The sequence below is a fragment of the Rhineura floridana genome, chromosome 2 (assembly GCF_030035675.1).
Source record: "Rhineura floridana isolate rRhiFlo1 chromosome 2, rRhiFlo1.hap2, whole genome shotgun sequence".
Taxonomy (NCBI): domain Eukaryota; kingdom Metazoa; phylum Chordata; class Lepidosauria; order Squamata; family Rhineuridae; genus Rhineura; species Rhineura floridana.
In genome coordinates this window covers 145,782,124-145,807,968 of record NC_084481.1, presented here as the reverse complement: position 1 = coordinate 145,807,968, position 25,845 = coordinate 145,782,124, and the positions used below count along the sequence as shown (strand labels likewise).

Sequence of the window (25,845 nt, the reverse complement as noted above, 5' to 3'; positions counted from 1 at the left end):
GTAGAGTTTCTTCAGTCACCCCCCCTTCTAGTACATCTCTCTTCAAAGATAAACACAAAAGACAACCTCTCAGTTCAGAGGCAATACACAGAAGACACAACTTACAGACTCTGTTAGAACTTTCCCAGTTGCTATCTCATGTTACCATGACAACCGCTGGCCTTGGATGTCTGCTCACTCTCAGGCCAAGAGATAACAGTTACTTCTCCAAACTTGCAGGCTTTATGGAAAACAACTAGAGACAGTAATGCCCATGGGTCACAGCCCAACATGAAGTTGGGGCAAGACTGATCACAGAATAAATGGAGCAACTGCCCAGTAGAGATGGTGTAGAATATTCGCAAAATTGGATTTGGTATCGAATTCTGGGATAATCCACAAGTCTGTCTCATCGTTGAATAGGTTCCAATTCTTTGCATGTGTTTGTGGCTGTCAGTGACACTGTTGTTTTTTTTAAATCCATACCAAGAATTATGTAATTGTTTTGTCATCAGCTGCAGCTGTATACATTATATAAATTATACAGCAGCATCAGAAGTAACAGAAAAAAGTATGTAATGTTTCAGAAAAGATAATGAAAAAGAAAAAGGGAGAACCAGGAATTACTGTAACTAGCAGAACAAAGTTTATGGCAAATCGTAACTGGCAGCCCATTTGATGAACTGAAAAACAAAACGTCATCAGATAGCGAACCTCATCCCTACTGCCCAGCACCAACATCCATCTGGACATCAGGATCTACAATCAATCTAGATTGAAAGCAGCATGTTGAGGACGAAGATGAATTATTCTGTTTTGAGGAAAAACTACCCTTTTGTGCTATGAAAGGGTAAGTGTGTATACAGCCTATGTACACAGCCTGTATCTCACTGAAATAGATTGCTACATACAAAGCCAGTTCTGCTGGCTATCACCAAGCAAGCCCACAGCTGCCAAAGCTATAGTCAGCCCTTGCCCTGTGTGCAGATTCACCTCAGAGTCAAAGAATGGTTTAGTTAGTCCCTTTAATAGGAAAAGTGTCAGGGTCTCTATTCGAACCCCAGAAGAAAATAATTTTGAACTCTGATGGATGAACAATCTTTAGAAGTATGCTACACAGGTGAACATTAAATATGGACTATCCTGCTCTGCCTCAACAGTCAAGGAACTTAACCTACATTATACAGCCACGTGAGTGGCTGTATACTATAGCCAGTGTGGATTGTTCACATTCCGCAATGTTAAATTGAAAATACCCCCCATGCCATTCTGATGCTTTAATGGGGAATTTTCTATATCCACACATATATAATCATAGATATTAAGGATATATGTTTTATGATCATAAGGAATTAAGCATAGGCCTGAAGGCCTGTTGAGAACAGGCTCACAGAGAGCCCTGAATTTCCATAGGCCTCAATTAGGATCTGTGAGAAAAACAGGCAAAGTAAACTTAGTTTGAACTCTTGTGTTCTTGCCAAATCGGCCGGTGCATGAGCGACATATACTAATTGGTCTATTGTTCTAATTCAAGCAAGCATATAACTGGTAAGCAGTGATTAATATGATATTGGTTTGATCCAAAAAGAGAGGTTTCTTGTGTAAAGCAATAATGACATCTAGGGGAAAATTATGAAGCATGTATTAGAAGTTATAAAGAAGAGAAACAGTGTGATTTTACAATGATTTTAAAATAATCCAGTGTGTTATATTTATAACTTTATAAGTGTGTTTTCATTAAGAAAAAGGTACTTTGGGGTGGCCTGCCTCCTCTATATCTCTGAGGCTGAAAAATACTAGTTAGCCAGAGTCACCCAGTCTTTTCCTTAGTCTGTGTGGCTTCAAAATGTAGCTCAGTGGTTTAAACAAAATCCTCTTTCATAAGTTATGCATTTTATAAGTAAGGAAATGGGATTTCTGAGAAAGTATAAGAACATATAAGACCCCTATAGCTATTAAAAACCTGTGATGCTCATGAGATTTCAGTTACCCTGAGTTGAGGTAAAACCCAAGCAGGTGTACCTGAGTCAGCCTGACCCATCAGAAACAATGAAACAATGGTTGTACCAACTATGCTTGAAAGCATATTCACAACAGCAACTGTTCCAACTAGCAGAACAATGGTCATATTAACAAGATGGCCAGGATCTTGGAATCAGGAGAAGGATTGCCTAATGCTTTCTGATTGGTTTGGAACAATTGTAGAGAGAAGGAACTGTGATGTTGTGTGGGCAGGAATTTGTGAGATTGGTGAATCACTGTCACATGCTGTAACTGTACACTATAAAAGAGCTTGCACACAGTGCCTCAGTGCAGTCTTTCCTGGATGTTTCTGGGAAGCTGACCCTTCATATGCTTGTAAAGAATAAAGGCCTACCTTTTTGCTTCAAGCCTGTGTCCTGAAATATTTTTTTAAGGACCCCCAGCAAGATATCCCAATGGAGAAAAATTCTCCATCAGCTTCCCATAAGCTCATTTCAAACAAAACTTTACAAAACTTATAGTCCTGAACTCAGAAACGCTTGCTTAACAATCCTCTCAATTTTCATGGCGATACACAAAACAGTCAGAGAGAATTGAGAGTTCAAAGTCTAAAGAGAGAAAAGAACCCAGACCCCTTTGGGACTTTTTTCTCTGAGAGTTCTCATAATCTGTTGAAATGCATTAAAAACAGCCATGTTCACAGAGGACCTGTAATCCTGTTACTGACCTTGCCCCATACTCTGACCTTCATCTGCTGCAGTTTAAAAGTTTAAAAAATGCCTGGCTGATTTTTAATTAATTTAATAAATTTTGCATTGAACTGAATGATAATGTCGGGCATGCTCAGTAAGAACCAACTACCAGTGTTCTAAAAGCCAGACTCACAGCTGCTTGTCTTGTCTTACCTAATCAGGGGGCCACACCCACACCAGACTTTGATTTCATGTGAGACAGTCATGGCTTCCCTCAGAGAATCCTGGGAAGTGTAGTTTGTGAAGGGTGCTGAGAGGAGACTCCTATTCCACTGACAGAGCTTCAGCGGCCAGACTGGTTTAACAGTCAGCCACTCTGATTGAAGCTCTGTGAGGGGAACAGGGCATATCCTAGCAACTCTCAGCATCTTTCACTAACTACACTTCTCAGGATTCTTTGAGAGAAGTCATGACTGTCCAAAGTGAAAAAGGTCTAGTGTGGATGTGGCCGGGGACAGCTTTCGTTTAAATTTGAGTGAGAGGCTACATGTGCCTGCTGTAGAAAAGGTGGAGGAAACCCTGAAAAGCAATGATACTGTTCACCATGTTTTCCTTTTGGAAAGGAAAGGGGCTTCCCCTCTGCCCAGTGCCCACCTACCCAATCTCCTCCCCTCTCCCTCCTCCTACCTTCCCTGCCCCTCCCCCAGGTCAGTGTTGGACTACGACCCGGGAGACCAGGGTTTGAATCCCCACACAGACATGAAGCTCACTGGGTGACCTTGGGCCAGTCACTGCCTCTCAGCCTCAGAGGAAGGCAATGGTAAAACCACATCTGAATACTGTTACCATGAAAACACTATTCCTAGGGTCGCCATAAGTCGGGATCGACTTGAAGGCAGTCCATTTCCATTTTCAAACATGACTGCACAGAAATAAGTCCCACTGAACTCAAAAAGTATGCCACTGATCAAACCCACCCTCCCTTCTCCTCCCTCTTGCTCCTTCCCTTCCCCTCCCCTTCCCCTCCAATCGCCTCCTTCCCCCTCCCCCTCTCTAATCGCCTCCTTCCCCCTCCCCCTCCCCACATGATCAGTTTTACCTATCTTAAGCATGAACTCAATAAGCATGCAAATGATCAAACCTGGCCTCCCCTTCCCCTTCCTTTGCCCCTCCCCCTCCAATTCCCTCCTTCCCCTTCCCCCTCCTTCCTCTCCCCTCCCTTTCTCCTTCCCTCTCCTCTCCCCTCCCTCTGCTCCTCCCCCATGGTCAGTTTTACCTATCCTAACCATGATTACATAGGAGTAAATCCCATTAAACTCAATAAGCATGCAAATAATCAGACCTGGCTTTCCCCTCCTTCCCCTCTCCTCTCTTCTCCTCCTCTCCTCTTCTCCTCTCCTTTTGTCCTCTCCTCCCCATCCTCTCTTCCTTCTTCCTCCTTCCCTACCCACTCCAGCCATCCCTCCCTTCCCCCCCGGTCAGTTTTACCTATCCTAAGCATGATTGCACAGGAGTAAATCCCACTGAACTCAAACATACAAATGATCAAACCTGTCCTTCTCCTCCCCTCCCCCTTCTGCCTGCTCCCATCTCCTACTCCCCCTTGCCCTCCCTCCCTCCCCTCCCTCCTCCTCCTCATCTCCTGTGGTCAGTTTCACCTATCATAAGCATGATTGCAGGGGAGTAAATCCCACTGAACTGAATAAGCATGCAAATGATCCATCCATGCTTGGCAAGCTTGCACTGGATCCCATTTCTTACCTCCCAGATTAAAAAGCAGAGAAATTCACTAACAGGCAAAAAACCTTGCGGTTTAAGAACGTACCTATAGCCCACAGATATTTCTATCAAACTTTAAAAAGCAGAGAAATTGGGCAGCTATAGTGAATGCACCAGGGGAGCAGGACATCTGACCTCCTCTCTGAGATATTGGACTGCCTTACAAATTGTCAAACTACAAACACAATTTGGGTTGGTCTTTCAGTCCAATCCACTTCCTGTGTAGCTTGGAAGAATTTAGTAACATGTGCCTCTGAGCAGATAGTGAATGGTGGCAACACCTGCAATCAGCCCAAATAATAGAAACAAGACATGTGCTATGCTGATCTTGTTTTAGCAGGGAGGAAGTAACATTATTAAGACGGTTGACATAGTTGAGATAGTCACTTTAAATATGTCTGATTTCCTTTACAATTTTAGTGAAGTTTCCTACAGGAAATCATTTTCTTTTGTTTCTATTTCTGTGAATATGTGAAGTACAGCAACACTTTGCAAAATTTACACTAAAAAACTCCAAAAATAGTTGTGGAATAATGGCACTGATTATTCTGCAGAATAGTCTGCAGTGGACATCAGGAGTGTCTCGGTTTGCACAAGATAAAACAGTGGGAGGTGAAATATATTCTAGCAAAATTCTAGGTGTGCTCCATGTTTTTAATTGACTGTGCCCACCTTGCCTTAAATTAAGTGGTTTAAACATAGCAGGCTGAAAACATGCATCTTGGGCAGGTAACTTTTTTCCAACAGCTAGAGTCATTCCTGAAGCAGCAACATATTGTAATCAGTCTGATTTTACATCAAACTGCAGTTTCAGATTCAACTGTGAATACACCCAAAACAGAAATAGAATATAACCTCCAATTTGGAATGCAAAAGGCTGTCTTCACCATCATATGACACTGACCAATAAAAACGCTTTGAAATTAATAAAAATAAATTTGACACAGGTTTCTAGGATGATGAGAGAAATATAATTTTCTAGATAAGATTTTCTGTAGAAACAGTAATAACACAGGAAAGAAGCAAAGTAAAAACACCAACATACAAAAATATAATTCTCTATCTTTGAAGATGGCAGGTATTGCTACCACTCACCATATGCTCAGAGGCACATGTTACCAAATTTTTCCAAGCTACACAGGAAGTGGATTGGACTGTGAAAGACGAACCCAAATTGTGTTTGCATTTTGACAAATTTGTAGGGCAGTACAGTATCTCAGAGAGGAGGTCAGGTCTCCTGCTCCCCTGGTGCATTCACTATAGCTGCCCAATTTCCCTGCTTTTTAAAGTTTGATAGAAATACCTGTTGGCTATAGGTACATTCTTAAACCGCACTTTTTTGCCTATTAGTGAATCACAACAAAGGTTATTCTTGGACAGAACAATTTAGAGGCAGGAAACAACTTACAAGTTCAAGCTGTAGAAACCAGTATCACATAAATTCAAGGTGTGGAAAGTTGCAAACTTCACATGCACTTTTGCTTTAGAAATGAAGGTGCATGTACATCCAGAAATCTTGTAACTAGCTGCACATGACAAATTCTTTGTGCAAAGGCTTTATAGAAAATGCTTGTGCTTGTTTCTCTTTCAGTCTCCTTAAAGTCTCTTTAATGTTTTAAAGGAATTTACACAAGTAGTCTCTCCTCAGAGCTGATGAATCTTAATTAATTTCAAGAGGCCACAGATGGTGAAATGATACTCTCAAACAGCTCCCTGAGGAATCTCATTTCCTACTGTTATTAAAAAAAATAGAAAGAAATCATACTTTTTTCAGAGTTTCTTTTACTCTTGCAGCAAATCTAGAGAAAGGTGAGTTAACATGGTACTTCTGCAAACAGGATCCCAGGCCCTTTGGTAAGTCCTATATTTCCAAGGCGTGCAAGCAATATTTGCATGTTTGGAAGGATGCATTCTTTGATTTATTTCAGGAGAAAAATAGAAATGAAATCTGCATTGGCAGCAGTTTAAAAAATACACACAATAAGGATGAGGATAAGGATGCCTTTGTAATATGTATACATATAGAGTTGCCAGATTCAGGGCCTGAGACTGATCCTGTATCTTCAGAAGAGAAAGTCAGCCAAGTGCAGGTGTTCTTGCAACACTGTAATGGGAAAAACCACAAGGTGGAATTCTCCCTCCCCCCTGCACTACTTTCAAAGATACATAAGACCTCTTGGAGGCCAGAACTGGAACTTGTATATCCAGCTACTGAAACAGGAACACTAGAAGCTGCCAAGATCCTAGACCAAGCCAGATCCTTAGTTCATCATTTGGTTCATTATGTTCACACTATCCAGCAGACGGTCTTCTTTCAGGTAGGGATACTGGCATCTCCAGCCATACCTGGGAACGTCTGCATGCAAAGTAGGCTTTATCTGTGCTCTACCACTGAGCTATGCCCCCCTTCCCTGTTCACAAAGCCTTTTGCAATGCAAGTGCTGAAAACAGGATGCACAACTCATACCCCCACCACCATCATGTGAAGCCATTCTATGTAAGTTAGCCTAAACTCATGAACCCTTACTTGGGAGTGAGAGCTGCAGCGTGAGAAAGTTATGATGGTAGAATTCTGGACTATACTACTTCAGTGGGTATTCTTGGTTTTTTAAAAAAGGCCTTCCTTTTTTATCCAATATGTTGTAAATTGCACATCAAAAAGCAAATACTGGTATATTCACTGTGTCAGTTCCTTAACACGTGTATGGAGTTTTTCTGTGAAATGTATGCATGCCCACTAAGTTCAAGAAGGTACATATATATAGGATTGCAGCCCTAGTCAGTTGTGCAGACAGTGGCTTTTCCAACAGCAGACCGTTGCATTTGAGGCCTTCTGTCCCTGAATGTTTACATTAGTAAGCATTCAAAACCAGGCATGACTCTCCTCCCCTCATAGTCTCCAAAGTTTTTGCAACCTTAGGGTGTTTTTTCCCTCACTACTTTAGCAGTATGGGCACACTGCATCACAGTCTCTTTCCAGACTGCAAATATGGTACCGGAATTTCCAACACGTGTGGGAAAAGTACATGACACGGATTCCCTGCACAGGTGTTGCCTGTCCCAGTAACTGAGGCAATGCTTCTGTGGGGAGGGATCCATGCTGGTGCCTCTCCTCATGAAATCTAGATGGCCCCACACTCTGTTATTACCTTCATGGCATCATAACCCATGACACAGAAGGAAGCCCATGTGGAAGCAGTTCCCATATGGGAAAGAGAGCAAAAGGGCCTTCTTTTACATCTTCTTAATTTGAAGCCTTTCTCTGGGTGCCCCATCTCAAGGAGGTTTGGAGGAGTAGCAACAAGGGGCAAGGCCTTTTTTGGTTGTGGCTTCCTTTCTGTGGAATGCTCTCCCCAATGAAGTCTGCCTGGTACCATCATTAACAACCTTTCAGCATCAGGTTAGAACTGATCTCTTCTCCCAGGCATTTGATGGATTATTGCAAGCTGGGTTGATGGTTTATTTGATGGGAATGCTTGTTTGTTTATTTATTTATTATTTAATTTATATCCCACCCTTCCTCCCAGCAGGAGCCCAGAGCAGCAAACAAAAGCACTAAAAACACTTTAAACCATCATAAAGACAGAATTTAAAATATAATTAAAACAAAACATATTTTAAAACATTTTTTTAAAAAAAAACTTTCAAGACATCTTTTTTTAAAAAGAAAAAGGTTAAAAACATAGCGGTTTTAAAAAAAGGTTTAAAAACATATTAAAAAAGCAATTCCAACACAGACACAAACTGGGATAAGGTCTCTACTTAAAAGGCTTGTTGAAAGATGAAGGTCTTCAGTAGGCACCGACAAGATAACAGAGATGGCTCCTGTCTAATATTTAAGGGCAGAGTATTTAAGGTAATGTTCTTGCTGCTTTGCTGCTGAAACGCCGCTGCCGGTCAGTGCAGACTCAGCACTGATCCAGCGCTGCTAGCAGCTTTCTTTGTTCCTATGAGAAAAAAAAATCCCTCAAATTTTCCTTGTTCATAGTCCGTGTGAGGCTAGAGACACGCAGCCTCCTCCCCACTCACCTGTTTCGTTTTCTTCTTGGCCAACAGTTTAAGCCATTCGTTTGATTTGAATTTTTGTTTCTTGCCAACTATATATCAATTTGTGTAGCACTAATTTTATTAACCTACTAAATCTCTCGTAATTCGGTCCTGTAAAATACATTCAGAGACAAACAACTCCCCCCCCCGGAAGACGTTCACAACAAACACTGCGGGAGAAACAGGAATTCCGTTGTAAAAACAGATACTCTCATATAACGCCCCAAAGCTTCCTCCTCCATCCGGCTACGAAAGAACTACAGCTCCCACGATGCAAAGCAGCCCCAGCAACTTACCATGTGACTGAAGCTGTTCGCTCTTCTTTCGCTAATAGGTGGCACTTGGTCACGAGAGAGGGAAGTATGGCTGCAATGGCTGAGGAAGAGTTTGTAGCGCTTCAGATTTTACTGAAAGTAGGTACATATTTCTTAATTTAGGGATAATATTGTTTACTGCAAGATCTCTCCGCCAGATTATTTTTGATGGTGCAAAGCACGTTGGAGTGAAAGGTGATATTGAAAAGCAATTATTTATTATTCGTATGTGGAAGTTCCAACTTCCACAGTGGTACACAGTGTTTAATGTATTGCACCTTAATAACAACCCTGTCACTTAGGTTGGGTAGGGACTGTGGCTGAGAAAGAGAGAGATTTATCCAAAACTATAATAAGGTTATGATGGAGGCGGAATTGGAGCTCAGATTTCAGCAGATTGAAGTCCGTGAAAGGCATTGTTACTTTCTCTCTCTTTAAAGAGCCTGTTAATTAGCAGAATCGTATGTTTTAAGTTGGCTTATTGTTCAGTTTGAAAATGAGCCAGGATGCATTTCTAGAAATGTCATGTTACCTGTAGGAGGTCATAGATGGAATCTTCGATTGATGCCGACTGGTAAGGTGTAATCCCTCAAAATGGAGTTATGTTTTAGATTTTTTTACAGCACATAATACTAACCCGGGGCCATCCAATGAAGCAGAATGTTGGAAGATTTAACATTCTCCTTCACACAGTGCATGGTTAAATTACGGAATTTGCTGCCACAAGATGTAGTTATGGCCACTAACTTGGTGGCTTTAAAAGAGAATTAGACAAATTTCTGGAAGACAAAGCTATTGATGGCTACTAGCTGTGATGATTATGCTATACCTCCACTGTTGGAGGCAGTATGCCCTCACTTCTGTAAGCCAGTTGCTTCTGTTCATAAGTGGGGAGAGTTCTGATGCACTCAGGTCCTGCTTGCAGGTTGGCTACTGGCTACTGTGAGAATAGGATGCTGAGATAAATGGGCTTTTAGCCTGATCCAGCAAGGCTCTTATGTTCACAGTCCTATGCATGTTTACATAAGTCTTATTCACATGCCCATAAGTTTAAATAAGGTTGCATACCTAAACTACTAGTTATGTGGAAGGTATATCTGAAAAGAAAATAACAATAGATACAAGGACATGAAGCTGTTGACCTCTCCTGTTTCTGTTCCCAGTTTCTGATATTAAGAGGTATAATTACTTGTAGATGACATTCAGTTTACCTTATATGGCTAAAGGCTGCTGATAAATCTGGTTTTCATTAATTTGTGTAAAAACACATTTGAGCTAGTGGCCACATTCTCTGTTTTGAAAAGGGTCACTGTCTGTTTCTCTTTGCCAGGCTTCATCAAAGGATGTAATTCGGCAGTTATGCCAGGAATGCTTTTCTAGTTCAGTGAGTGGTTCTGACAAACTGATTGAGAATACATGTTCCAGTCTCTCAATTGCACCAAATGAAGCAAATCAGGTAACAATTCGATTGTAATCCTATGCGTGCTTATCTAGGAGTAAGTCCCATTGAGTAGAGATGTGTTGCACTGTTAAGCCAAGTTGGCTTTCTTGACAGATCCTGGGGAGGGAGGGCTGTGTTAGGTCTAAAGAATGAGCAACGGGAACTCAGAACAGGAATACAAAAGCATCTAGCTCACCCCAGGGGGCGGAGAGCAGGTTTGAAGACAGAGGCCAAATGGGGAACTAGACTGATGTAGTTCAGGCAGGGGAGTGCATATGTGATATTGCATGCTGGTGCTGGGTGGAAGGCAAGAGAGAGATTGTGATGTTTTATTGACTTCATCCCTGAAAGGTTTGTCTGATTATTCTTTCAGTTGATCCGTTCTTTGCACAACCTTACAAGGCACACAGTGTATCATGGACTGTCATCCCCAGAAGAAATCCTTGCCCTCTTTCCAGAAGGATTTCACCAGAACCTAAAAAACCTCTTGACCAAGATAATCCTGGAAAATGTGTAAGTGTCATAGGATCATAGGAAGCAGTGTTACCCAGAGTCAGACCACTGGTCCATCTAGCTCAGTATTGCCTCCACTGACTAGCAGCAATTCTCCGCTGTTTCAGACAGCAGTCTTTCCCAGCCTTACCAAGAGAAGTCAGAGATTGAACATGGGACCTTTTGCATGCAAAGTATGTTCTTGGCTACTGATCTACAGCCATTCCCCTGCCAGATTTGTGGTGTTGGACAAAAAACTCCAATTGGTAGGTTATTTAGGTTTCACACTATTGTCCAATTGTCCTTACTTTCTAGCTGGTTATTTCGTTCGTGGTAACCCTGGATTCCCAAGTAGGATATCACCATGACCTGTTCTGCTGAATGAGCAGTAATTTTTGCAGTCCCTGAATGATAGAATAAGGGTGAAATCCTAACCCCCCTGAATTCAGTAGGACTTGCTTCTGAATAATTGTTAGGATTGCACTTTAAATCACATGAGTTGCCCCCATGGATCCCCTTGCATACTGGAACATTTCAAACAGTTTATTGAAACTGTAGTATGACTGAAATCTGTTGTGTATTAGATTCCTTTGGGTGTTATGGCTCTGAAACGATAGTGTGTTGGGTGAAATGGCTTTCCTCAATCCACCCTGAGTCTCTGTTATGTTTTAAAGACAAATGGGGATTTGTTTTCTATTTTTTTTCAGCTCTGCCTGGAGAAATGAAGCACTAGCCAGTCAAAGTAAGTAGTGGGTTATGCGAACAACTTATGTTTCTGAAATTGTTACTCCTTCATTTAATAAATACAACTAGTATCACCACATGTCTCTAGTGTCAAGAGTGGTGGCTCCTTTTCTCAGATGTTCTCTGTGTGAAGCCATCTTTTCCAGCTTTGCTACTTATCTAACTTGTGACCAGCATATGGAAAGTATGTGCTCTATGGCTGAGTAACCTGTATGAGGATCTTGAAAACAAAATTTATTGGCTCCTGGTAGGAAGTGTGGCATATACTGCCAAGGGCAGTTTGTTTTATGTAAAAGTTGATATGGAAAGTAGGTTAGATCAGCAGATGGATTTTAAGATAAACAAACAAATAAATAAAATAAAATCCTTCTGTCATTTCTCAGCCCACTGAGCCACATGCCATTTATTAGTAAAAGATGTCGAATGACTGCCACAGAACAAAGCAAGAAAGTTCTAAACCATCTTTTTGTTTATATAGTACCATCAGAGTGTGCATGGTGTTTTACAGGCTACAAGAGGATAGGTCCCTGCCCCAAGGAGTTTACGATCTAAATATCAACACAAGGGAAACTGAGGAAGTGGAGGCAAGAGTAAACAGGAAGGCAATATGGGATTGTTACTTACCCGCAGAGTTAACAGTAAGGCTTAGGAAACTTGGCCGTCGTTCACCATATATTGTGGCAGTCCGGTATTGTGGTTTTCCGGTACAAAATTGCCGTGTTCTCTGTAGAAGGAATTAAGGTTTGCTCCAGCCCAAGAGAGGTAGACCTTTAAGGTGCCAAACCAGCAAACAGAGAATTGGGAATGAGAAGTTTTTATTGCAGCCCAACACGTTTTGGTCTCCCTCTCTTTGGCTGGAGCTTTTTTGGGTGCTTCCCTCCTTGCTTTTTTGGTGGAATTACTTTTGAACATCTGTGTGTTGCCTCTGGCCCTTCCAGCTCACACATATGGTGTCTGTGTGATGTTGGATGCAAGGGCTGATATCTCATTCTGGCAGGGAAAAACAAAAACAAATGGCAGCATCTGCCAATTCAAGGTGGACTTAGTTTCAAACAGCATATTGGATGAACTCACTCCAACTCATCCTCAAGCTGTGTTGGCTGCATTATTCTTTTTTGTGCAGTGTTAACAGAGAGAGGGAAGGATAAGTCAACTGAGGATAAGTAAATTATGTTTTTTGGTGGCATGGAATCTATTATTATTATTTATATAATGCTGTCAAAGTGCATAGTAGTATAAAGACTTACACAGATTAAACACAGAAAATGGTAGTATTCATACATTTAGTACAGAAGCCATGCCACCAAAAATGGTGAATTGGTACCAAGTGTGCTGAATAAGGTTGAATGTGGGTTTTTTGCAAGATCTGTACTGCAATAGTTGGAAAATAGGTGGTCCTCTTGTAGTTATCATTGTCTTAGGTGGGTTTTTTTATGATCCTGAATTTGGTGTCCAGTTCCTTCCCAGGTATGTTTTCAATAGATTGCTGCATGAATAGTCTGGATAATTTATTTGACCCTACACTACAGAATGAGTTATGATACGCCATCACATATCTGCATCACTGGGGATGATCCCCTTCGAGATGCAGCATTATTCCCTGGGGCAAAAGGTTTTTTTTATGTAACATACATCAATGCTCAGACCACAGTCCACAGTTAAGAATAAGGGAACTGTATCTGTGCACCCCAAAATAAGCATTGGGCCACCCCAAATGATACCTCCACACCACCAGAGGAATGTCCTCTACAGCATGCCACAGAGTTGAATCTGGCCTACTGCTTTCTTTTCCGCAAGGCACTGTCTACTATAGCAGCTTCACAAAAACTGCACAATTTTACATGTTAACTGAAATGATTATTTAGTTTCTAACTTGTTCATTTTAAAATTAGTCATCATAATGTCAATCCATCTTATTCTCAAATTGATCTTCACCATCCTCTGAACTCAAGTCCTGGTTACCACAGTTGGGGAGTTTGCACATAGCAGTGCACATGAGCCCATTTTTCATGCACACCTATTTTGGTAGCTAACACGTCTTTGTGCAATTGCAGGCTAGTAGATCAAGCATGGCCTGAGGTGCCAGCAGACCCTCTGTCCAGTGTACAACTAACTGTTAAGTCCCATCTCTGGCTTCCAGACCCTGCCAACAGGACTTGGTGTTCTCAGGTCCTCCTCTAAACACTGTCTCCATATTGCGCCCTGATAGTTTGCACATTGAGCATGTTTCATCAAGCAGCCCCTGCATGGTGGCAGTTGATATTACTCCCCTACTCTGTGAAAACACGTAAGGGCAGTAATGAACTCATCAAGATACTGAACAGACTTGGACATGGGGTATCATACTCTCAAATAAAGGAAAATGACACTGTGCTATGTTTAAAAATGTTTATTGTGTTGGATTGTTGCTTGTATTTTAGTATTGTTTTGTTATTTATTGTATTTTTATGCTGTTTTATGTTCACCGCCCAGAGAGCTATTGCTAGTCGGGCGGTATATAAATTTAATAAATAAATAAATAAAATAAATAATGTCTCCAGAAGTTATCAGTCACTCTGACTCAGCAAGTTCTTCTACCAGTTACCATCTCATAGTGATGGGTTAACATAGACAGGCTTAAAGAGTCTCACAGGAAGAGGTACATCTCACAGAGTGAATAGAATAGCAGTGCAGAGGAAGATCTATGGACATCTACTTCCCAAATCTCTACTATGCATTCTGATAAATAAGCAAAGAGCCATTTCCACAGAAGATGTTCATTTACCACCATGTACTATTGGGGAATGAGTTGGACCTCATCCTTTATAGTAGTCAAAGGTGGTCTAAATTATAAATATAAAGCTGCACAGGTGGCAAGGAACAATAATCTGACTGGGTGCTTGCAAAGCTGGTAAATATAGAGAACTAGAAGATCCCAGTGTGAACAATATATGTACTAGAGACTCTGTTAACATTTCAGAGGATGTTATTGCTTACCTCCCCAAAATCAATGCACTAACAACTGGTTTATCCGCTGTCTCGCAAATTATGACCCAGACTGAGCTGATCAGAAGACAATTACAACTGCAGAGTATTGTGGTAGTCTTTGATCAAGCAAAGCTACAAAGATAGCTTGGAAAAAAGAAAAACCAGTACACTAATGTTATCCTAGGAATGAAGACATTTCATACCATCTGCAGTGCCCTCTCCATCCTAGGGAAGCACTGAGGATGCTGGTCTCAAGGTCATATGCATAGAAGCAGGAATTGTGGCAGAAGGTTCTTGTTGGCCAGGTGCTTGAGGGCAAGATGTACAACCGTGGTGTCCGATTACACAGGTACTTGTATGAAGCTCTGATGAGACTAGGGCTCGAGGGAAAGTCAGGCAATGATGAGTATGGCTGGGGAATTAGAACACCTCTGACAGCCTAACGCACCATCAAGACTTCTCTGATTTGAGCAAACTGTGGAAAGAATTCCTACAACATCTTCATGAAGAGAATGGCATACTGTACATATTCTGGATGTCATATGTTGACATAGTGGAAGTCTTGCTTTTCCGTCTGTGTGCTTCTCATGAGGGGGACTGGGACTTATACCCACATGGCATTTGATGGTGATTTGCATATGACAAAGTTAAGCATGCAAGGTATTTGCCAGCATATTATGCTCAGATGACTAATCTTGCAGAGGAACCTTTTGATGTGCTCAAAGCATTCCAGGTTGGATACTTCTCTGCTCAGATCTCTGGTAACAATCCATTTAGATGCATTACCCATTGATCAAGCAACAGAAGTGACAATGAACAAGGATACACAAACTCCAGGGGGCAAAAGATGTTTTAGCTTCAAAAACGTTGCAGTGAAAAGGTACTACATTGCTGCAGAGCATCTGAGTGCTTTCCTTGGACATCTGAGAGAGATGCTTCAAGGCAACAAAAGAATCTTAGCCATGCAGACCTGCAAATGACAAGAGTGTATAAGGATGAAGAAGCTGTATCAGCAGTTATAAGCCAGGAAGTCATGACCATCTCTACTGCAAAGTTAGCTGCTCGGAACATTGCCTGTGATTTAATAAATGCCTTGCTGTTAGTGACAGATGCTATGCCACATTCCAATGGGAAAGGCTAGAAAATCACCCACCCATCAAGAAATTGCATGACCCTCTGACAACAAATAGACTGAAAACTTTTAGCACCAAAAAAGTTCCAAAAAAAGAAAGTGAAGTCCATGGCAAGGGAAATTGTATTGAAACAGACATGTCACTATTTGGGGACACTATTGTAAATGCACAAGGATGTGATCTGCAGATGGTAGATATCCTCTCTTATTGTTGGGTCCAATGCCATGGGCCTTGTCAACACTAGAAGGATTATATAGAAAGACAAATAAAGCTATCCTAGCTAACTCATTGAAAAGGAATGCCAGAGTAGAAGAGGACAAACCGAGAAGTTCAGCAACCATAGTTGATGGTGTGGCTCTAATGCAGAGGGTAAAAGGTGGGGAATCTAATTTTGAACAGGTTGTACAATTTTTTCAGTGGCAATCGGGGAAGGAGGTAATAGTAAAAGAATTGACATTGTGTTTGACATTTACCAGGCCACGTCAATCAAAAGCTGTGAAAGATCACTTAGAGGTGAAGAGGGTGGAGATAACCTACAGAAAATCACCAGTGCATAAATTGTAAGACAGTGGGGAAAATTTCTGTCAAAAGTAGCAATAAAACCAGTCTGATCATAAATGATGAGTGGCAGAAGAAAGATTACAAAGAGAAGCTGTGGGAGAAACTGCTCTGCACAGTTGTAAATGGGATATGCTATAAAATAAAAAAAGATGGGAATGATGAGGTGCCTTCTCTGGAGTGTATACAGGAAGAAGCAGATGGGCAACTGCCGCTGCATGCATCACACGCTACTGAAGAGGGCTGTGAAGTAGTTGTGACCTGCTCTGCTGACACATGCATTTGTTATGTGCCTGGGATTTTGTGACAGAATTACTGCACGCTTGTTCCTGAGATGTGGTGGTAGAACTCACACCATTATGTTTGGCAAAACTCGGCTCAAAACTCGGAAGAGACTTTAATTGGAAGGGCTTTCACAGGATGTGATAGTGTAAGTGTATTTGCTGGCAAAGGAAAACATCGTGGAAAACAGGATGAAAAGAAAACATTTTTTGAGCTAGGGCAAGGGTGAGATCTGTCTGCAGGGCTAATGGAAAAGCTAGGAACTTTCATTATTACTTCTTTATTTTCCAGAAGCTATCCGCAAACAATAAGAAGCAGCAACTTGTGTGGTTCACATTTTTTTAATTATTATTAGCCAGCCAAACCTTGTGGGCATATTAACCAGCATTCTGAGTTAAGAATCATCATCATCATTATTTTTTCCAATTGCTAACCACAGTGAATATTATTAATATTAAATAGTATTTTTATTTTCTCCTCACCTGCTGTTGACAACCTGCCTCCTATGTGACAGGGTCTTTTTAAAAAAAAAATCTTCCTTGGAAAAAGCAAATTTTAAAGGTGGGTAGCATGAAAACCTCTGGAGCTACCCACCTAAAATTCACATCCCCAAATTTCATGTCCCTATGTGCATATTATCTCCATGGCACTCCCAGTCTGTACCTGCCTGATGCTACCTACATGTGTCTAGTATTGCAAACCTAATTTTTTAAAATCCTCAACTTTTTTCAAAATCTTGAAGGGAAAAACAGGAAACAGAAGCATGAGAATTGGCATGAATGAGCACTTAGGTGTTTTTTTAAAATGTTTTTTGGCAAAAGCAAACTTTAAATGTCGCTAGCATGAAAACCCCACAAGCTACCCACCTGAAATTTGGCATGATTAATGCTCTCTAGGCTACAATGTCACCAGATTTCATGCCCCTGTGTAATTTTTTTAAAAAAATTATGTACGTTTTAATATTAAAATATTTTAGACTTAAAAGGTGGCTAGCATGGAAACCCTTGGAGCTATCCACCTACAGCTTGGCAGGTTTAATCCTCTGTATAAAAGCTACCGTGTCCCTAGGTCAAAAAACAGTTACGGCAATTTTTGGTTTTGCAATGTAAGTCAATGGGATTTCTGGAGATTTGTAATACGTGGATTGTAATTCGAATTTAGATCCGAGTCAGATCAGGTCCAAATCTGTCCCAATCAGATTGGGCCTGATCTGTACAGTTGGGCCCCGCTTACTGGCGTTCCGTTTTGCGGCGTTCAGCTAATGCAGCAGCTTTCACTTCAGGGAAATTCCCCGTTTAAAAGCCGATTTTGCACTTTTACGGCGTTTTGTGACATTTTTGCGTCATTTTTGCGTGACGTGGCCCATTATATTCAATGGGTTCCGCTTTACGACGATTTCTGCTTTACGGCGGGAGCCTGGTCCCTAACCCGCCATATTAGCGGGGCCCTACTGTATTTACAAACTGGAGCCACAAATCATATGGGGGGGAGAATCTGTGCAGAGCCCTATTATAGAGTCCCAAATCTGGGACAGAGGCTTTCCGTTCTCTGCCCATTTAGGCTTTGTTCTTAGGAAGAGATTTCAGCAAATGTTACTGAGCAACAAAAGAAATGTGAATATAGCAAAGCTAACATGGAAACTCTAAATATGGTGATGCTAGGATTTTGGTTTCAAATAAGGACCAAGTTATAAATCCTGAGCTGGTTTTCATCTGTGACTTGGATAAACAGCAATTTTGCAAATGACTTGCCCAGTAAGTTGAGCAAGCCCCATTCTTTAAGAGAATAATTCCAAATATGTTTGTTTAGAAGCAAATTCCAGTGAATTCAATTGGAGTTTACCCCTGTTGTGGGATGGCCCCGTTTTTAATGTATGTATTTCCCATCTTTAGTCTTTACAATATATACATTAATCTTAATGTATAGAATATTATACATCCAGATATGCAGACCTCCTCAAGTCTAAAAGAGTCCAAAAGGGGGAAAGGTTTTCTGCTGCCTCCTCCTTTGTTCTGGACAGTCAACCAGAGTGCACTAGTCAACAAAAGATTTGACTAGTTGTTGATGAACACGTTAGTCCCCCCCCTGCTGTCTCTAGCAGGCAGCACACAGGCAGCAGGTGTCGACATTAGCTGACAAGGCAATGTCCTTGAGACTTTTCCTATAAAAGGGAGACAATTCTCTGTAGTTTTATCAGTCATTCAGACTGATCCAACATGCTGCTAGCTGAGAGATCTGAGGCTTGCCTCACACAGGGGTGAAATTGTTCCATTTCTTTAAAGATAGAAATGTGTGGAAGTGTACTAACCTGTATGTTGATTCCTTGCAATATAGCTTTACAAGTATTGCAGTGTAACTTGTATAACGTGTAAGTCTGGATTAATAGCACATTATACTGTAAGATTTATTAAATGTGTTAAATGTAGAAGCCTAATAATTTATACGCCTGATATAAGACTGAGCTGTAATAAATAAGAGATCTACTGCTAAGGCCACTGTAAGCCTTATGGATGCCATTATGAGCTAAAACCAGTCAGGCCTTTGACCATGACCTGTAAGATTCTGATTTACTGGCTGTATGTATGAAATTACTTGTATGTATGAAATTACTTGTATGTATGAAATGAATGTATAAAGAATAAATAAATATGATATGATTTATAAAAGATGTTCTGCTGTGGAATTCCCATTATTTTTCCTGAGATACACCTAAACCTTAGTATGGTCTCTGATGGAACCTTGACTGCAGTTTGCTTAGACAGAACTAGCTGCTGGCAAAATCCGTGGAAGCTCAGGTGACCGCAGTGTTTGTCATATAAATTGTCTGTGTGGATATAGACTAGGGAAGTCTGCAAGAACCCTCAATCCTGTGTTTGTACAAGAAAGAGATGATTCAAGGCCATTTCACCCATAGTAAGTATGCTTAGGATTGTATTCTGCAGTGTATTTGGGATTTCTTGCTTCATAAGCATTTGCACTATTGCTGCTTTTTGTAGCTTGAATTCATTGGCTCTGGTCTACTTGAAATAAGGTCATGTTGATCTCAAGGAGTCACCCATCAATTGGAAGCTATCCCATGCTCACACACTATATCGGTGTCCTTGTATTAGCAGGCAACCTGATTTCAGAACCTTATTTATCTTTGCCTGTTGAGTGAAGTGATACCCACAGCTCCTCTCAAATTGGAAACTTGTTGGAAGGGAAGTTAAAAAATGTTTTTTAATGTATGCTGCAAGTCAGTTCAACTAGGCTAGATACACTTGGGCACCATCTGCACTGTATATTTAAAGCACCATTATCCCACTGTAACAGGCTTTCCCCAAAGAATCCTGGAAACTGTGATTTATTAAGGGAGCTGAGAGTTGTTAGAAGACCCCTATTCCCTTCACAGAGCTACAGTTCCCTGAGAAGCTTAACAGTCAATCTCTCTTCCCAGGGAACTCAGATTGTAGCTCTGTAAGATGCATTATTTGGCATCAGAATTAACTCAAATTCTATAGTGTAGAATCCCAAATTGTACAATTGGAATAAATAATAGCACATGTCTGCCTAGACACAGTGCAAATGATTTTGTTGAGGCTTACTCCCAGGTAAATTGATATAGGATTGCTGGTTTCTGGTGCAATCCAATCCTGGGCACTGCCTGACAGGGTTTAACAGTCCAGCGGGGTCACTACCACTCATGCCAGCCAGGATGGAATGCCTGACAGAGGAGGGCAGGCAAATCACTGTGCCAGCTAGCACTGTGATCAGGCCCGATGCCATCATGTGATATGATGAATCAAGAAGGGATTCGCAAGGAACAGAGCAGGATTTAACCCCTACTTACCAGCTGATGATGACCAGGATTTAGCCCCCCTCTCATCAGCTGGCAAGCAACAGGTTAAATCCTGCTGCTTTGGCTGCACACAGACATGCACAGCCAATGCAGGATTTAATTGCGCCCATCAGCTAACGTTATGACATCACCTAATGGGCATGGTTTGGGGAAAGTGGCTTTTCTGGCCATATTGGACAGGCACAGGTTTCTCCCACACACATGAGGTATATCTTCATATATTTTGACCAACTCATTCTGCTTCCAAGCATCCAGAAAATGTCTTGGCAAGGGTTTAGTGAGGCCTTTTAAAACTTGTCAACCTTTAACTGGAGATGAGCCTGGGGATTGAACCTGGGATGTTCTATGAAACTGTCTTATACCAGGTCAGACTGTTTGTCCATCTGGCCTACTATTGTCTACTCTGATTGGCAGTCTCTCTCCAGGGTCTTGGGTAGAGGTCCTCAGCATGATCTGCTGCCTGACTGGGGAGAGACCATAGCTCTGTGGTACAGCACATGCTTTGCTTGCCAAAGGTCCCAGGTTCTGCTCTTGGCATCTCCAGGTAGACCCCTGCCTGAAACCTTGGAGAGCCACAGTGAGTCAGTGTTGACAGTCCTGGGCTAGATGGGCCAGTAGTCTGGCTCTGTATAAGGCAGCTTCTCATGATCCTTTGAGCTGGAGATGCTGGGACCTGCTTGCTGGGCGTGTGTTCAACTATGGTATGCCTCTAGGTGCATATGTTCTACATCTGAGCTATAGCTCTTCCCAACTTTGCATGGGGGTGAGTTCTTATATCAAAGCTACCATATTACAGTTAGCTTGCAAGCTTTTCAGTTTTTCATTTTGGCAAACATTTGTTGCAGAGAAGAGCTTTACACATTTGGAACTAGGGATAGGCTTTCTAAGGAAGTATTTATGCAGGAGATACCCCCTGAATCGCCCTGAAGCTACTTAATGGCCCCTGTAGTCATTCATTCCATTTTACTTCCAGTTTCCCTGCCTCGGCTTGTGGACATGGATTGGAGGGTGGACATCAAGACCTCCTCGGACAATATCAGCAGAATGGCTGTCCCTACCTGCTTGCTACAGCTGAAGGTATCATTTTTGGTTGGGTATTCACATAGAGAGCCATTCATTTTCCACTTTATAAAGAGAAAACAAACAGGCAGCTTCTTTCTCTCTCAAAAAGGGCTATTTTTCCAAGTGATATTTTTTCCCAGAGTCTGCAGAGAGCATCCCTGTGAAGGTTGTGAGCCACAAAGCTTAATGCAGCCCACCTATCAGCAGTGTACTGGGGACCATATTTACCAGGGGCTGACTAAATGTCTCGGTTTCACAGCTTGTTTGGGGATTGTGAAGCCACTGACAAGCCTCAACACAATGGCTTGCAAATTGTGAGCATCTGTGATGGCACCATAATTGCCTGCGGCTACTATTTTCCTGGCCTCTAGTTAGTTTTGCCACCTTCTCAAGTTCTACTTGCACAGTGGCTCAACCACACGACCTTCAGGTCCCTGGAAAGTTTTCTGGATTGGATCCAGGCTAAGTTAATTGCACTTAGTTCCTACTTTATGGAATTTTTTACTTATTGAAATCCATGGGACTTAAGTGCAGTTAGCTTAATCTACATCTAACTCACTGCCTTTATACTGACTTATTGATGGTTATCACCTGATGAGAGGCAATGAGGATGACCATTATTCACTGATGGGAACTTTGTAGATACTACAAGTACTAGCATTTTGCTCATACCTTGTTCCAGAGTGAACAGCCATACCTTTGCTGCTAAGCCACATTCAGGCAAAACTGGAAGGTTTCTGGGCAGCAGCCAACCCAGAAAAGGGAAACCATCTGATTGGTCTTTGCTAAAGTTTCAGTCACGTCTTTTTGAAAGATGGCTTGATAAAATGAAATTCAGGGGTGTTGAGAAATGTAAGTTGAAAACATTCTTTAAAACGGGTAGCCAAGCCCACCTGATGCTGTTGGACTCCAACTCCCATCAGCCTTAGGCAGCAGGGCCGGTGGTCGGGGTTAGTGGGAGTTGTAGTCCAGCAACATCAGAGGGGGGATCATGTTGGCTACCGCTGCTTTAGAGTTTCTTGCCTTTACACCAAGCCATCCTTCCTGTTTGTGTTTGCCTCTTTCAGTGCACAACTTCTTCACTCTGTGTTCCTGGAGGATAGGAAGGTATTATATTTCTGCCAGTAGAAGACTTTCGAGAAGGATGGGATTAAACTGGCAAGGTGGTTTTTGGAAAGATTTCAAGCTCAGTTCATTTTTGTTTTTTTCCAGATTCAGGAAGATGCTGTCTTGTGTGGGAATGACTTCCCAACCTCTGCATTGACAGTAGAGTTGAATAAGCAAACGTTGGACACTATGCTAGATGGCCTAGGAAGGATTCGGGACCAGCTTTCTGCTGTTGCAAATAAATAAAGCATTCTGGGTACAGAATTCCAACAGCCTTTCATATGCATGAAAGAACTTTCCTGCCTTGTTAACTTGGATACGATATCGTACAAACAACCAGTCTTTTGGTTTCTCTTCCTTCTCATAATCAAAATTGTTTTTTAAAAACTTTTTAACGATAACTTTTTTTTTCCTTCAGAAGCAGAGACTTTAACATGTTCTTGGTCTGGTGCCTGGAATAAGTTCCTAATGTTAATCAGGTCCTCGAGAGGCTCATAACTCAGCTTAATCAGAAACAAGAACAAAGAGCAACCAATGAAGCAGACTCTATCTCTTGGCTCTGAAATGGGGAATGAAAAGCGTGAATGCAGCTAATAGGCCAGCTTCCAGCCTCAGTACACTCTTAAAAGGCTTGTGCTGAAGAGCGTGGTATATGAGACTTTTCCTCTTTGCTGAGGCTCAGCTTTTGAAATGGGACAACTATGCTGCTGTGTTCTGTCTCTCAGAACTTGCCTCAGAAATACCTTTTGTGAATTTTTCAATTTTATGTTTAAAGGGTTGCAACGGATTTAGTGACAAGTAGCGCCTACCTAGTGATGGAGAAGAAAACTCTTTGTCAAGTTGTATTGGGATTAACAGGAAGCGGGAGGCTCTGTGAGAGACTTGGAGGCACTGAAAAAGGTTGCTAATGGCAACTGGTTCCTGTAGCAGCAATGTCACCGCACATACTTATGAATTATTAAGCATTTCATTTAAAAGACAACAACTGTACTAAATTCATGTTTGTTTTGAATTAACTCCCACTCCTTCAAAGAGTCACTAAAATAGGCCCCTTTTGCATTCTTTTGTTTTCCTGGAGATTAAGTTCAGTGTTTTCTTTCAGTACTTTTCAAGTAGCCAATATTGTGCTGTGTGAGGTTTACTAATATTATTTCTTCTTTTCTTCCTGCTTATTTCTTTAAGGTTCATGGTATATCTGTTTCTCTTCCATTATGCCAAGTTTAGCTGATCTTACCGAATATTCATATACTGCTACAGAACAGTATTGGGTTAGGTAAACTTACCAGGCTTTGTTTAAAGGTGTAGCCAAGGATACTATTTAGGTGTTTAGCCCTCCAGTGTGAAGCATACCCACTGAAAGTAGGTCCTACTGATTTCTCATGGATTCCCCACCCCCCACTGCCAAGTACAGTAGTTTGCAGTTCCTCTTTTAAAAAGATTTTTTAAAACCCTCTTTAATTGCTTCTAGTACAAATAGCATATAAATAGCATAGCTTCACATCAATGCCTGTAGTACTGAATCCAAAAATGAATTGTCCTGCAGCTCCTGTTAGTGCTTTAGTAACGGCGGGAAGCCATTGTATGGACTCTGCTTTAATTAATATAAAATAAGAATTCACTATTTTTGAGCTGGGCACAGGCAATCTTACCTGTCACTGTTGCCGCCACTTCCTCCTGCCATGAAGTAGATTAATCTAAAAGCTTCCTTTTCCCTTGGCTGCTCAATTCTACCACCTGCTCTGGGACCCCGTGAAGGATGTCCTTCCTTCCATGATCTTCAGGACCAGGTTGCTGATGGTGTTACTCTATGTTCTTACTCTCCGAAGCCTGAAAATGCCTGTTCTAGACCCTTGATCATACAGTTCTGGACTCCTCAATTTCTAATGCTCAGGCTGTACCCACCAAAACACTCTATGCCTCCCTTAAATCTGCAAAGGTAATATCTCTCCTCATGTAGCCCAAGGGACCATGTTATACTGGATCAAATAATGTTGCCCACCTGTTCATATTTGATGCTATGAAGGAGGGGGAAGTGCATCGTGCTGGCAATTCCTTATATTTCCCTGCATTACATACTGTCCAAAGCTGCCCTAATTTCTCATTGTGCAATTAGTTTTCTGCTTTAAAAAAAGTTATTACATGCCTAGCTTGCTCCTTTAGAATGTTTTAGTGGATCATGTGTTTAATTCTTACGATGGCCCTCTCAGCATTAGTCCTCCTAAGGGGGGAACACTGAAGAGATAGTGACTTGTCTCTGATCAGCTGGTGGCATCAGGGCAGAAGTGAAACTTGAATGAGGGACTTCTGGCTCACAGCTTGGATGCCTAGCGGTTGGGCTATACTAGCTTTCAGCCATGGTTTATGGTGTTATGTTTTGTAGATGGTAGAAGCTGTATTTAGTCATTCATCTGTTCAAGTGATGGCAACAAGGGATAGGGGCTGCCCTTTAAATATTCACATGATTGGCACAAAAGTCTGCAGGGTGTCAATTGAACATGCTTAGAAACTTCCACCCTATTGGGAACCTGTACGGGCTGCTAATCCTAATCTGGGGACATTGGGGTTTGGGCTTTTATGCATGCCCCTGCTTCCATTCATGGTTTACATTGTACCACACTGCAAATTCAGGCTAGAACGCCCCCTTATTTTGAGGAGTGTAGAAAGATGCCTTATACTGAGTCAGGCCATTCGTCCATCTAGCTTAATATTGTCTACATTAACTGACAGTACCTTTCCAGGCTTTCAGATGGCTTGTTTGTTCATTGATTGATTGATTATTTGATTTTTTATTTGATTTATATCCCGCCCTTCCTCCAGCAGGAGCCCAGGGCGGCAAACAAAAGCACTAAAAACACTTTAAAACATCATAAAAACAGACTTTAAAATATATTAAAACAAATCATCTTCAAAAACATTTTTTTTAAAAAACTTTCAAGACATCTTTAAAAAAAAGTTTAAAAACATATTGTTAAAAAAAGTTTTAAAACATATTAAGCAATTCCAATACAGACGCAGACTGGGATAAGATCTCTACTTAAAGAGGAAGGTCTTCAATAGGCACCGAAAAGATAATAGAGATGGCATCTGACTAATATTTAAGGGTAGGGAATTCCACAGGGTAGGTGCCGCCATGCTAAAGGTCAGTTTCCTATGTTGTACAGAACGAACCTCCTGATAAGATGGTATCTGCAGGAGGCCCTCACCTGCAGAGCGCAGTGATAGACTGGGTATATAAGGGGTAAGACAGTCTTTCAGGTATCCTGGTCCTGAGCTTCATAGGGCTTTGTACACCAAAACTAGAACCTTGAACTTGGCCCGGTAGCAAATGGGCAGCCAGTGCAATTCTTTCAGCAGCGGGGTGACATGTTGGCGATACCGTGCCTCAGTGAGCAGTCTCGCCACTGCCTTTTGCACCAGCTGCAGCTTC

At 41.5% G+C, this 25,845-nt stretch overlaps 1 protein-coding gene across 1 annotated transcript; it reads left to right on the top strand.

Annotated features, from left to right (window-relative positions):
• Positions 1-8,814: 8,814 nt before the first annotated feature.
• On the top strand, positions 8,815-22,712 carry COMMD9 (COMM domain containing 9). Its single transcript, XM_061610796.1, has 6 exons — positions 8,815-8,893; positions 10,125-10,250; positions 10,609-10,748; positions 11,435-11,469; positions 21,223-21,326; positions 22,524-22,712. The coding sequence occupies exons 1-6, from the start codon at positions 8,843-8,845 to the stop codon at positions 22,662-22,664; spliced, it is 597 nt and encodes a 198-aa protein (XP_061466780.1). The 5' UTR covers positions 8,815-8,842; the 3' UTR covers positions 22,665-22,712.
• The last annotated feature ends 3,133 nt before the right edge of the window (positions 22,713-25,845 follow it).